Source organism: Phymastichus coffea, unplaced genomic scaffold, assembly GCF_024137745.1.
Source record: "Phymastichus coffea isolate CEN01 unplaced genomic scaffold, Cenicafe_Pcof_1.1 PCOF00045, whole genome shotgun sequence".
In the NCBI taxonomy this organism is placed as follows: Eukaryota; Metazoa; Arthropoda; class Insecta; order Hymenoptera; family Eulophidae; genus Phymastichus; species Phymastichus coffea.
Window position 1 is genome coordinate 1098472 of NW_026706856.1, and position 13921 is coordinate 1112392.

The 13921-nt window shown below is 31.5% G+C and overlaps 1 protein-coding gene across 2 annotated transcripts in view; it reads left to right on the forward strand.

Annotated features, from left to right (window-relative positions):
- The first annotated feature begins 1096 nt into the window (after positions 1-1096).
- LOC131664714 (A disintegrin and metalloproteinase with thrombospondin motifs 7-like) overlaps positions 1097-13921 on the forward strand; it is a 40247-nt gene continuing 27422 nt past the window's right edge. For both annotated transcript variants that reach the window (XM_058936014.1, XM_058936015.1), the window contains exons 1-2: positions 1097-1792; positions 8949-9116. In XM_058936014.1, the coding sequence (XP_058791997.1) occupies positions 9029-9116 (88 nt within the window). In that variant the 5' untranslated portion in view covers positions 1097-1792; positions 8949-9028. The remainder of the gene's footprint in view (positions 1793-8948; positions 9117-13921) is intronic.

The following is a 13921-nucleotide window of genomic DNA, read 5'->3' on the forward strand; positions in this document are numbered from 1 at the left end:
CAATATTCAGCAAATAATAATAATATAGACTAAATAAACTCTGCACAGCATTTTTCAAAAGATATTAAAATAGATATGTACGGATATTTGATTTCTTTTGTTGTTACAACGAATTTTTCTTACATCAATAGAATTATAGAAGAACATGTTAATTTAGAAACAAATATTTTATTTGTGAATTATTGGTATGCTAAACTGCAGCGATATTTTAATTTATATTAAAATAATATAAGCTTTAACATTATTTCTTTGCTCAGTTTATATTGGCATTACCAATTGAAGTGATATTGAAACAAAAAGCATCTTGTGTTACACACGTGCTTGTATTTGCTAATGTATTTTTTTTTTAAGAAACAGCGTAGCGCTGAAATATCATCAAACCCACTTGCGATCTATGAGTCATCTTGAATAAGCTCATTAAACATACGAGTCAAGATCGTGTGAAACTTCAGTCACTTGAATAAATATGTTTCAAACTTACCAAAATATTTTAAATATCTAAGAAACATTTCTTACAGTATCTAATTTAATGTTTATTATTTCCTCGTGTTTTACCGTGCATACAAAATTATCATCAAATATATCCTTCGACAGTTTTCAGTCAATATTAAAAAAAAAAATTTTAGAAAGATTGAAACTATATGAGAAAAGAAATAAGAACAAGAAAATATTTTTTGTTGGTTTATGAAAACTAGATTGAGCATCTGACCACAAAATTATTGTGGAGGTAGCACAATTACAATGTGGCGCCAAGTCTGAGACTTGCATGCATGTGCACACGCCTTCTTCTACTCTCACGTATGCATGCATGTGTGTGTGTCTTTTTCTCTTTATCTTTCTCCCTGTTCAGAAGAACTAGTCTTTCACCTAGATTGGTGCTATGCGCTGCTGCTGTAGTAGCGGCGGCTACGACGATCGTTGGTTGTAAGCTATAAGCGCCGTAGAGGACGCATGCACGAACGCGGAGTAAAGAAGAAGGAGGTAAAGAAGGCAGTGGAGGAGGAGGAGGAGGAGGAGGCCAGACATGAGAAAGAGAGAAGAGAACAGCGGCGAGCACTTGAGTTGCTGCAGCTAGTGTTGTGACGGCGAGTGAGCGAGTATAGCGGTTGGTTGCTTCTGTGACTGCTGCTGCCCACACTCAGAACGATCCCTCTTGGCTCTACGTTGTCTTGACTTTTACGTTTTGGTTTTCCCGCGCCTAGCCGTCGCGACAGTTTACGCTTTTCATTGAATCAAGCATCTCTAGCTAAACAATTTTTTTTTTCTCGGAGTACTATTCCATCGCAGTAGTCTTTGATCTACTGCGCAAAATACGGCCATACTGATTTTTTTTCTTTGCACTGCTGCCGCTATTACTTACTTGATTGCTTACTGACCGAGGACGACCAGTTCCGTATGAGATTCACGAAACTTGGAGTACCAATTTTTCTCTACATTACGTAAGCACCTGTAACTGGAGATTTCGGAACGATATAGTTTGCGACGCGCTCGAGTTCTTTAAAGAACGAAAAAAAAAATCGTAGTCCCTACGTACGTCGAGAACGAAACAAAAACAATCGTTGTCCCTGCGTACGTCGAGAACGATATATACGTGCATGAGTATACGAGTGAGGCCGACGGACACGTGCTCGCGGTCAAGGATTTGCTAGAGGACAGGTGCAAGTAGAGCTGCTGCTGCTGCTGTTGCTGCTGCTGCTGTTGATATTGCTGTAAATTACATCGAATGCTTTGTAAGCAACCTCATCGCCGTCCTTTTCGCCGTCGACATTACGGCCTCGGACATAATGAATAGGTATGTGTACGCGCCCTCATTTATGTCATTTCATTTTTATAGATACACAATCGGGACGAAATCTTTCTATACATGCCTTCTTTTCTTGTCGCATTTTGCTCATAATCCTTGATATATATCCTGCAATAAATCCCTATACATAGATAAAATCATTTGGTTACTTGATGTACGCATGCATTCTGAACCGTTTGTTTTTCTCTCTTCTTGAATTCAGAACCGGCAACGAAAGCAGCAATGACGTTACTCCAATGCGACTTTTGCGTATTCAACATTACTTTTTCATTCTGTTTTTTCGTGTATAAATGAATAGTTTTAAAAAATTCGAAAAAATAAGTAAATATAAATATGTTTTCAAGTAATTCTTGTTTGCTTTAGTTTTGTTGGTAATGTTCTTTTACTACATCTTTTGAGAAGCTCGATTAAGAACAATGATATTTTATAATTTTGTGATCATAAATCTGGCTCATATGAATGAAATTACTTTGCAGATTAAAAATCAGTCTTCACCATTAATCTCAATATGAGAGACCTCACAAGGATAAAATCAATTTCTCGCACACACGTATCTAAGTTTATTTTTCTATACGATGTGATATAAGACGAGATTTAAAGCACATTCGCTTTCCTGAGTGAGAAATCATATTAATCGAGGATAAAACCAATTTTGTTTTATTTTCGAAATCTGTGGTTTATATATGTTTATATGTGGGAATGTTGGTGTGAATAAGAGCGGGTAAGAGAGCATAAGGGTATAGGCGGTTGAAGTGAGAGTGGAAAGCGCGTGGAAGTAGGTTCGAGTGATAGAGTATGAAAACAGAGAACTCACCCCTCTGAACGAGAGATACTACGTGTCAGCGTCAGTTCTAAGGGAGACTCGGTCGTGTGGCGACATGGCACATCCCGATTAGCGATTGCTTGTATATTTCTATTTAGCCTCTCTTAATTCATCATCTTCTTACATATATAATACATAGAAATTTATTCATTGAGATTCATACCGATATCCTATCTAGATATTTCAATAACTAGCATAGTCTACGAGTGTTTATGATCCGGCTGTAAACAAAAACAGTTTTATGTAGATTCTTTCATGAATGAATTCTGACGAGCGATGTTTAAAATGTTTTTCTGTTAGCACACGGATTTTCATCTTTTATAAAAATTGCTTCTAGATAGATATTAATATTATTTCATAAATATTGTTTTATATAAAGTCTCACATAATCAGGATACAACATAATCATATTGATTACCAATTTTAATCAGAGAATCTTCGTACAAGATGATATTTATAAGTATCGTTATCTTACAACATAAACTATATCTATTTGACGTATCAAACAAAAATTACATTACAAAGTAATAAGTAATAATTTCAGAAAACGTGCAGATGTTTTCTGAGTTTTTTTATATTGTTCGTTTGATTATTGGTTTGATCATTGGTTACACTACTGTTCTACCGTATGAAAACATCATATCGACATTGTTAGATGAAGCTGTCGAATACTGGGTACATAGAAAAAATAATTGCATCCTCGAAAACTATGGTTGGAATGGTTGCTGGTGCTACTATCCAAAGAATTGTTCTGGTCCAATACATACGAGAATATAATAAGTCTACTTTCTTTTCTTAAGATTTTACCACGAAAATAAAATTTATACAAAAACTCTCTCTACTTAAATACCACTTTTAATAATGTTCAGATAATTTCATGATTAAATGGTAACTAAACTGAAAATTATTGCAACTCTTCTAAAATTAAACCGATTATTAAAGAAACTAAAACTTGAACATTGTAAAATGCTGTGTGCTAAACTATATATGACAAGATAGCGAGAAAACTTATTTGTATCATCAAAATAACGATGTATATCAAATTCGGATAAGATAGAAAATTAGAAGAATTCCAGGTATTAACGTATATAGATAAAATAAGTTATTTTTATAGCGTTTCTCAAAAATATAATCACTCTTTTGCAATTGAAGTTATCGTTCTCTAAATAATATATTCAAGTGTATATAATTTTAATTGTAATTTATATGAAACAACTAAAAGCAATTAAAACAGTACGATTTCAATAGACGCTAACTATAAATTATTTTATATAATAAACAAATCATAGCAAAGAAACAAATTTTTTAGAAAATTATCAAAACAAGGTTTTTCTTAGAGGAAACAAAATGAATAGTCTAGCTTGTAATAATAAAAAGAAAAAAATATAGTGAAAATTTTTCAAATGAAATTAAAACAAAAGGTCGAGTGATTGTAAAGCCTTAAAAATGGATATCTGTATTTTAGTAACGAATGTAACCTCAGAACTTCACCGAAATCATTCTTCCGTATGCCTATTGGTTTCAATGTTTCGTTCACCCAAACTGTTCTTCTGCATTCGTTTAACGAACCAATTATAGCTGCAATACTATAAATTGTTAGTTATCTGTTGAATGCCAGAAAATTGAAAAGAAAATATTCTTGTTAACAATTAAAATTGCCTCCTCATCTCCCGCCTCAGAAAAAGATGTTAAATTATCCAGCATATAACTTATATGAATCGAAAATGTGCACTGGAATAGTGACAAAAAATCTCTTCAATAATAAAAAATCGATCAGAGGCGCCAGCACATTATCGCGGAGCTACGAGAGTGCGTGCGGTCGTCGATTCCGCGAAGCAGCGAATATAATCGATCTTGGCGCCAGGGGGGAGGAGGGATGAGAGAGAAAGAGAGTGACATTCCAGGGCCGGCGCCTCTGCTTGGCGGGAGCGCGCACGGCTCTTGTTACGATTAATTTCGAGGCATAAATAACCATTGTGCCGGGAGCGCGAAGGAGAAAAAGAAAGAAGAAAGACAGCCGCGGCGCTCCTGCATACTAAGCAGTCCCACGCATTAATCATTCATAGAGGTATATGCTGCCGGTCTTTAGGAGCGATCTCTCTCTCTCTCTCTCTCTCTCATGTCTTTCTTTTCCTTTTCTTCGTTTTCACCAGTACCGCCGCCCACGTGATCTTTCGAACGCGCTACTATTAAAGTTCTCTCTCTCTCTCTTTCTACGTCTTTCTTACGTCGTAACTCTACGTGTAACGAATGCTCATTGTTTTGCGCTGTATGTATATACCTTTACATCCTTTGTACAGCATGTTCTCTGTCGGTTCGTTACTTTTTTACGGATTTTTTCAAGGTTACCTTATCTTTAAACAATGCTTACTAATTATCTTTACTCTAACTACTCTTTCAAGGCTGAAATTACAATCTCCAAAACTTGAAAGGACCAGGATTCAAATTTACTACAATGAACCTCTTTTAGTTTCATGTGACCGCACCCTTGTAAAACTAAACGTTTGCATGGTTGCATTCAATGAATATTTATTAAATGCAACAAAAGAATGATTTTTGGTGCATAAGTTTTTTTAATGAATATTTATGTGGACTAAACTGTGGCAAAGGACACTTATGTTTTAGAGGATTCGTTTGATTGCTATAGAATTAACATAGGATGGTAATTTAAACTATAATTTAGTGACTCATTATTAGTTGATATTTGCAATTTACTCATTAAACATTGTTTCAAATTTTTATTTTCTTTGCAGATTCAGAGAAATCTTGTTCATAAATATTGCGAACAAAAAATTGTGACAGTGTGCGTGGGTCAGTACTTTTAATAAGCAGACACTGTTAGCATACTCTTTCCGATTTTTCGTCGCATTGTTAAATAATACTTAACAAACATTCATTTTATTGAAAAAAATCAAAAGACCAAGTTTTCTTTAAATATTCATCTTTACAATGGCAGTTATTGACATCGTTTTTTTGCGATTAATAGTGAGTTTTCATAAAATTGAAGAATAATAAATAATCAGTACGACCCATTCATCGATGAAGCGGAAGTGAGCCTGTTTTAAATGAGTGTCGGATACCTGTAAAAGTTCCTATATCATCTACTATCAGTTTTTCTCACTTTATTCAAATGTAAATTGATTTTTCACATTCATCAGAGCAACTCACTCCTTATTTTATCGATTAAAATCACGCCGTAAAGTTTCATCACAATCGGTTCGATTGATTTCCAAAAGGTTTAACAGAATACGAATAGGATAGTGTACTGAGATATAACGAAGTTAGTACCGGATTATATGTCTTAAATTTTTTGAACTTTCCGCGAAAATACTCCAATCGATTATCATAGAACGTTCACGCATACTTTTAATCCATAAAAACAGAGAATAGTTGTGGAAAATGCGTAATATGAATTGGTTTTCGAGAAAAGTTGAAAAAAGATGGTAAAAACAGGACAGGCCTACAACCCAACCGCGACGTCCTCTTAAGCAACAAAAAAATGTTCCGTACAGGCTATTTATGTGAACTGCAAAAAAAATGTTCACATTTAAAAATTAATTCTACAAGTCAGAATAATTTGAAGAATTTAATAAGTAAAAATGTTCATGATTGATTCAGAATTAAAATTGTGAAACTTGGAAAATGGAAATCAATCGGCAAGTGTTAATGAAGTCGTACTAGCAAATTACTCGCAAATGTAACTGATTTTCCTTCTGTATGACACAATTATTTCCTCATTCAAATGCAAATTCAAGGTACAGCAGACAAGAATGGAAGAGAGAGAGAGAGAAATGACAATTGCAAAATTTCAGGGAATAGCGTATATAACACGAAATCGGCGCAACTACATGAATAACAGTTAACATCTTAATTAGGAATGCGAAACGAATGACTGTAAATTTATCCACAATTGAGGCAGCCCATTAATATAGCTGCCGCGTCGAGGCGGAAAAGTCACTCGGCGCACGTGATGTAGAAGACAAATTCCAGCCTGGAAACGGGCACTTGTGCCCCGGTAATGCGCCCGGTACGAATGAAACGGTCTTAATTATAACGCATTTATCAATTTGCGTGGGCCGAACCGTTTCCTCCTTTCACGCCAACCACGCCTCTCTCAGATTCGCTTTACCGGAAGGGATTATCGGAAGGTTTTATAAAAGTTCCACATATTACATTTTGTGCTTTAACTGTAACGGATATGTTATACATTTTTTTTTCCTTTTTATGTCATACTATATATCCGGTCTTATATACGATAAGTGGTATGTTATATTATTTTTGAAACAAAAATATATTCGTCATGATTTGACAATGTAATGTTAAAAATATATATGATTTAAGATTTTTTTACTGAAGATTTGCATAAATATAGTAATAATAATACAATAAAGAAAAATATTTTTAATCTCGTTTATTCAGTATTTATTACATGTTTTGATATTAATTTTCTTTCATCAATATATTTTATAAAGTCATTCAATGAACTTACTTCATTAATTTATTCTGATCAAGCGTCAAAGTAGCAGATTCATGAAATAAATAATACGAAAATCATTTATATAAGTTTCAATAATCTTACAAACATATGCATATACATGAATCAAGTTTTGAAACGTTGAGATTGCTACATAAATCCTAAAATATGATACGTGTGTACTCAAATATCAATTGACCAGTCTGGTTAATGGCATACGAATTGCGGAGAATGAGAGAGGCAACGAAAGTTCTGGCGCCATCAGCAAGACATAACCAGTTAAGCTTCCCAATGAGACATAAGACAAATATAAAAAGGAAAGAAAAAGAATGAACCAAGATTATTCTGTTCTGCTGTTAGGTCGTTGTCAGCGTCGATCATTGGCGCACGCTCGAACAGATTCCAATTACCGTAAATACAGTCTGCAACTGGCGAAGCATGACGAGAAGATAGCAAAACGATTTTCGTTCTCTCTCTCTCTCTATCTATCTCTCATCGCAAATTGAACGTTGTTTCATTAGCATGGAAAATGTTTGTGCTTTATACACGATCTCGTAGTAGTAGGGGTGGGATTACAAAAAAGAGAGATGTAGATCCCTTAATATCAATGCTGATGATAAATTGCAGCAAGATTGTCTCGTTCATGCGAGTACACACAACAAGGCTAGGAACTGTTAACGGGTGGTTCATTAGTTATGGCTCGAGATTTTCAATCTCTTATGTGCATGTTATCGGATCGATTGGATTGGTTTTAGATAGTACAGGCTTCTGTTTTTCTAAGTGAATGGTCACGTATATGATAAGTTTAAGAAAGTTGGTCTTATGACTTTTTAACTACATAGTTTTATCAAAAAAATCGCTAATAAATAGCACGAAAGTTAGACATATTGCGCGTAGAGTGATCTTTCAGAATTGAAATCTATTAAATTGAAAAATTATGGTAGCCATCGAATGGGTAAAAAATAGGGAGAAAGTGTAAATTTTTTACACAGATTTGAAACACTGCTATTTTGTGAATAATTATCGAAACCACAAAAAATTCAACTTATAATTTAATGTCTTCTCGAAGCAATTGTGGTATAATTAAGAAAAATGAATTAGTTTATTTTTAGATGACAATCTCCAAAAAAAAGTTATATCGTCACAGCTTGTCCGATTGCTTTTGGATTTGATACAGAACATTAAAAAATTCCTGAGCTTTTCAACACATTAAGTGGCAAACGTCCATAGTTGCAATACTTCGATTTGACATTATGTCATTCATCCATTTCTCAATGAATTTGATGAAACTTAGTTTCCTTTTAATTTAATATATGTTCTTTCTAAAAATCACTGAGTTTTTTTTCAAAAAATTTACAGAAAAAAATATAATGCCGATTTTTTTGGAAAAAGTCGAAATTTTTTCGATTTTCGCTCTGCCAAAAAGAAAGGATCCTTAAAGAATACTCTCGAAATAACTTATTCGCGACATAAGATGATAATTTTTCAAACGCACTTGATTTTTTCAAAAATATCGACTAGAAAAAAAATATGGCGGTTTTTGTATCGTAATGTAAAATAAAACTTCACGATTTTTTTACTCAAAAAATATCAAATATTGGAAAAAATATTATACATCAAAAAGTGCTCAAAATTAATCACGAAACACGTGTAAATTTTTTACATGGCACTGTGCTGTTTCTTTTTAAGTACGCCTTATCATTTATTTCCAATAATCTTATTGTTCATAGTTTATCAAATATTAATTTTTTCCAATCAAACTAATTAGTACAGTTTAGTAATTTCATTATAACAAATAGTATACTTTAAATCTGAATTGACATTGATGATATCGTATTGTGTTTCAGATAGCTTTAATCAATCAAAAATCGAAGATGCGGAAAAAAATAAGATTTAACAACTAGATGTATTTTAATAGACGATAACCATGCTCCAAAGGATGCACCTTTTCATTTTTTCTCTTGTACTAAATATCGTCTATGCGGTGGATAACTTATCATCATTTCGACCTAGAGGTAAGTTTAATATATTCAAAATTTTTTGAAAACATTAATCTTATGAATTTCTGCAATACAGAAGATTCCTTTCGATAAATCTTGAAAGAATTACATTATTTTCTTATTATTAATATAATAATTGTTTATTATAATATTGTTATTAATATAATAACAATCGCTTCTATAACTTCGATATTTTTACAAATAAAAGTGCAAAATGAAAATAACAATTGCTAGAACACAAGTACCACACAAAGTTATTAATTACATTTGTTGTACTAAGTAGTTGATTTTCCGAAAGGCCTCGCTTCTGTGACCAGAATTGTATTATGAAGCATTATATAAATATAAAAATGTCAATAAAAAATTCCCAAACACAAAATGTTACCTATTCATTCTAGGTATATCTAGGAGTCTGAAAATCTAGTAAAAAGAGTTTTTAAATATACTGAACATAACGATATATGTACTTTTTTTGATGGCTCAAAAGCATATTTGACCATTTTATCCCCTATAATCACTTATTCTATTTTATAAGATAAATGTTTTTAAATCCATCTTATCAAAGTTTATGTGCTTATAAAATAAATAAAATAAATTTAAATAAATTGAGCAAACATGTAGAATAAAGAAATTGGGATTTTCTTCAGTAAGTCACCTTAAAATAAGTGAAGGATGAAATATAGAAAAAGATGTTAATTTTCCATAGTAGATATTTTTCGATTTCAATAGTTGCACGTAAGTCAGAATTCATGTTTGGATTGTACATTAACGTTTCATGCACCAAAGTCGGAAAGAAGCGCGAAAGTAGCTCGATAAAGAATCCTTTACTTTTAATGACCGTTAGTGTCGTGCTGCGTGTTATAAATGACGCAATTCGAATTTAACGAGGACTGCGACAATCTTTGGCTAGCAATATTTTCAGTTTTGTTTTCTATCTCTTGAAGCTCAGACAAGGACGTAAATATCGCTATAAAGCTGACCTTATAGAAAAATATGTAAGTTTTGAACTACAAAGCTTTATTAATCCCAAAGTTTTTTCATGCTATCTGAAATGTATACATAAATTTTTTATTTAGATACTGGAAAAAGTACTATTGTATTTATTTATAATCCTCACCGTTACCATAAAAAACTTTCTATCTTTTTCTTGTTAATGTATATCAGTAATATTTTCACGTGAATATTGTATGCATGAAAATAAACTAAAATAATTAGTAGACTAAATTTTTGAACCTTCTGGTATGGTCTTTTATAGTTACAATTCAATACAATATCAATATATGCATAAAAATTAGCGAGGTTGCTATGATTTCGATCAGAAAATTTAAAATTAGAAAATTTATGATCATGTCCACAAATTACGTTCATCTCATTGCATTATTTAAATATTCAGTGGTAATGTTTAAAAAATTAAAATTTATCTAGAGATTAGCCTATAAATTTATTTTATTAGTTTACAGAGTATTGATATTCTAATTTGAATATCAAAGTATTTAGTATATTGCAAAGTCAATATTACGTGCAGATTCTTTCGTAACAAATACGGTGCTTCTTTTGAATTAATAGAGTAATTAAAATTTCTTGTTAAACAAAAAAGCAGATTGCAAGCATTAAATAATGTGAAATGTGATGTAGAATTTGCTAAAATGTTGCACACGTATATTTAATTAGAAATATATTTATATGTGAACATTTGTATCATAGGTAACACTTGTAACTTTACTTCTATTTATATTTTAATATTAATTCTGGAAGTGATATAGTAAAAAGTATTTGAAATTGATCTAAAAATGTCAAGTTATGCGGCGTTTCAAATATAATGTACTCTCAAATGTAACATATCCTTATTCAGTACAACTGCATAGTTGTAAACCTTAAACTCTTCTGCATATTTGTTAGGAAATGATATCGAATCATATGTTAAAAGAAGTGTCGGAAATAAAATTTTTTGTATCAGTAAGAAGACGACTATATAATAACAGAAATAAATATGTTTTAATGATTAAATTAACATAAATTTGTATCCATATGTTCATAACTTCTACCATCGTAAATTATACCATATATGCATGTGTGTGTGTGTGTGTGTGTGTGTGTGTGCGCGCGTGTGAGTATGTATGTATGAATGTATAAATGTATACCATAGTATACATTATACTCTACTATATTATACCGTATACACGAAAAATTTATCAACATTGAATTCACTTTAAATAAATCCTATTTCTGAACAAAATCACACGATAAAGTTTGTTTGTTATTCAGCTCTCTTAGTTTTACTCTTTTTAGTAGCTAATGTACTTGTGGACAGACACACTGGATTTGCGCAAATCCTGAATCGGATGGTGTTAAGGCGTGCGAGGGCTACGTGCAGACGTATTTCTCACGATTGTCGGTAATCTTTTGAAAAGCGTAGCAAAGACACTTTCGCGCGCCCACGCTCCCCCTCTTCTCCTTTAGGGCAATACTTGTTCTCGACATTTTCCACTTGGAGACGCGGCTGCGTGGCGGCATGCTTTTTACCAAAGTCCTTTCAAGTGCTCGGCGCAGACTGCAGCTAATTTTGCTATACTGATAAGTGGCAAACTGGTTTAGCAGATAAAATTAACTGGCTTGTCATGTCTGTGCTTTATTTATTGCTCGTTTTGTTTCATGCGGTACGCATATGAAGCCATTGCTAAAATCGACTCGATAATAATTGTATTATATTTCATATTTATTTCTTATATAATGTATTTTAGTTTCTGTACATTAGTATGTATTGTATAGAATGCAATAAACTATAATATATCGACTATATTGAAAATTGATTTATTTATTACTAGATCGGGGAAGAATATACTTTCATACATATATATATAGCTTAAGTACCACTTTATATTGATTTTTATACACAAGCAATACAATAGATGATTTATTTATTCATAATATATCCTATTTATTCTATAAAATAACTTTTCAGTTAAATAAAATGTGTCATAGTCTTCAAAGAGTTATATGAGTTGTAAAAAAAATTGTAGCAAATTGGAATACTAAAGAAATAAATTATTATGAAAATTTGTAAGTATTTTGATCTCGACTTCAACTACGCAACTCTTTTAGTATTACAGATTTTCTACGTGTATTAAAACATAAAACGAATAAATCTCTTGTGAACAAGTAAAAAACTCGCAATGACGTCATCAGTATGTCATCGCTTAATAGTTTCGCAATCCATGTAATCTTAGATCTTACTTGATCCATTTTTTAGTCGGATTCCTTTATAGAACTCAGTATGCTTGCGATAGTATATGTCTCAGGCAAGAATCTACTTTTTTCACGTCCTTCTAACATCCGACTTCACCCAGTGGCAAATCAATCACAATACGTGGCAGTTCCCTTTTGCTTCGTATCGCCAGAAAAAATCTCTTACTCTGGGAGTTTAATATATTATTTCGACATACATTTTTGCTTCTAAAGTGCTGTCATGATGCATTTGTCATGATTTATTTTTATTTTCCAAACTTGAATGGGCATAATATTAAAAATAATAACTATTTGATTAGGTTAGTTCCATTTATTTATTTTTTAAATCCAAAAGATATGTAATGTAGAAGAAGCTATAACTATTGTGACTTAATGAACACTTTAGATTGATTGAGATTTTAGTTTCCTAATATTTTAAATCCTTTTGTAACTAGTTTTAAACTTTCAGATTTCAAAATCATACAATTCCACAAAAACAAATTCTACAGTTCTCAGTAGGTTTGGCTAAGTTACTCTAAATTTTTAAAATTACTTTCTAATGCTAGTTTGCCAGCATAAAATATCATGCAACTTTTTAAATTATAATCGTATTTTAAGAAACTCGAATTATGAGTATATACAATGAGTAATCATAAAAGAGACTATGGAAGGTAATTGCACATAAATATTGATTTTAAATTGTATCAAGCACTATACGATTATTCGATATTCATTCTAATTTTTATTATTATTATGAGTTTTATAGACAAGAATTTAAAAATAATCTAAGTATATAATTTTTATCAAGCTCTAAATTAATAACAATTTTTGACTTTTTTTTAGCTGTTTTCTCGTAAAATAGAATTAACTGATAGAATTTACAGTGACAGTAATAAAATGATTACGTAGATAACGCTGTACATATAACAATTTAATGGCTTAAACCTTCAATAGTTAGATCCTTTCTAAATTCATTTTTTATATTTGATATTATTATATACTTTCATATTAAATAATTGTAATTATTAATTTTAACATTAAATTAATTTTAAATTGTATTTAATTCTTATCAAATAATTGTAGTTCACGTCAAATCGTTTACTACCTCGTATCTTTTGTGTGTATACCAATGTGTGTTTGTACCTATGTCTTAAATATAAAGTGGTGTGAATCAAAATAAATGAATCAATAAATCAATAGTTTCAATACTAAAAAGTCTTTGTCTCAAAGAAAGTATTTATTCCTATGTACAAAACTGAAAGTGCTTAATATTATGAATATATATTAAAGTATAGCTGCACGACTACGAGCTACCAAAAATTACTAAGACCTTAAATATTAAATAATATTAGTGATTGTGCGGAATAGTCATGCGGCAAATATCAATTCAACAGTATTTTTGTAATATTATAAGCGAGTTGTAAACTAAACTTTATGACAAAATCACTTCGAAATATTTCATAGAATCAAACTCAACTAAAAATATAAAATATTGCCGAAATCATTTTCTTAATATCAAAATACGAGAATTGACAACTACCTCAGCAATGACAAAATGAATTTACATTTTTGCAGAGACATAGCGTTTAAGTTAA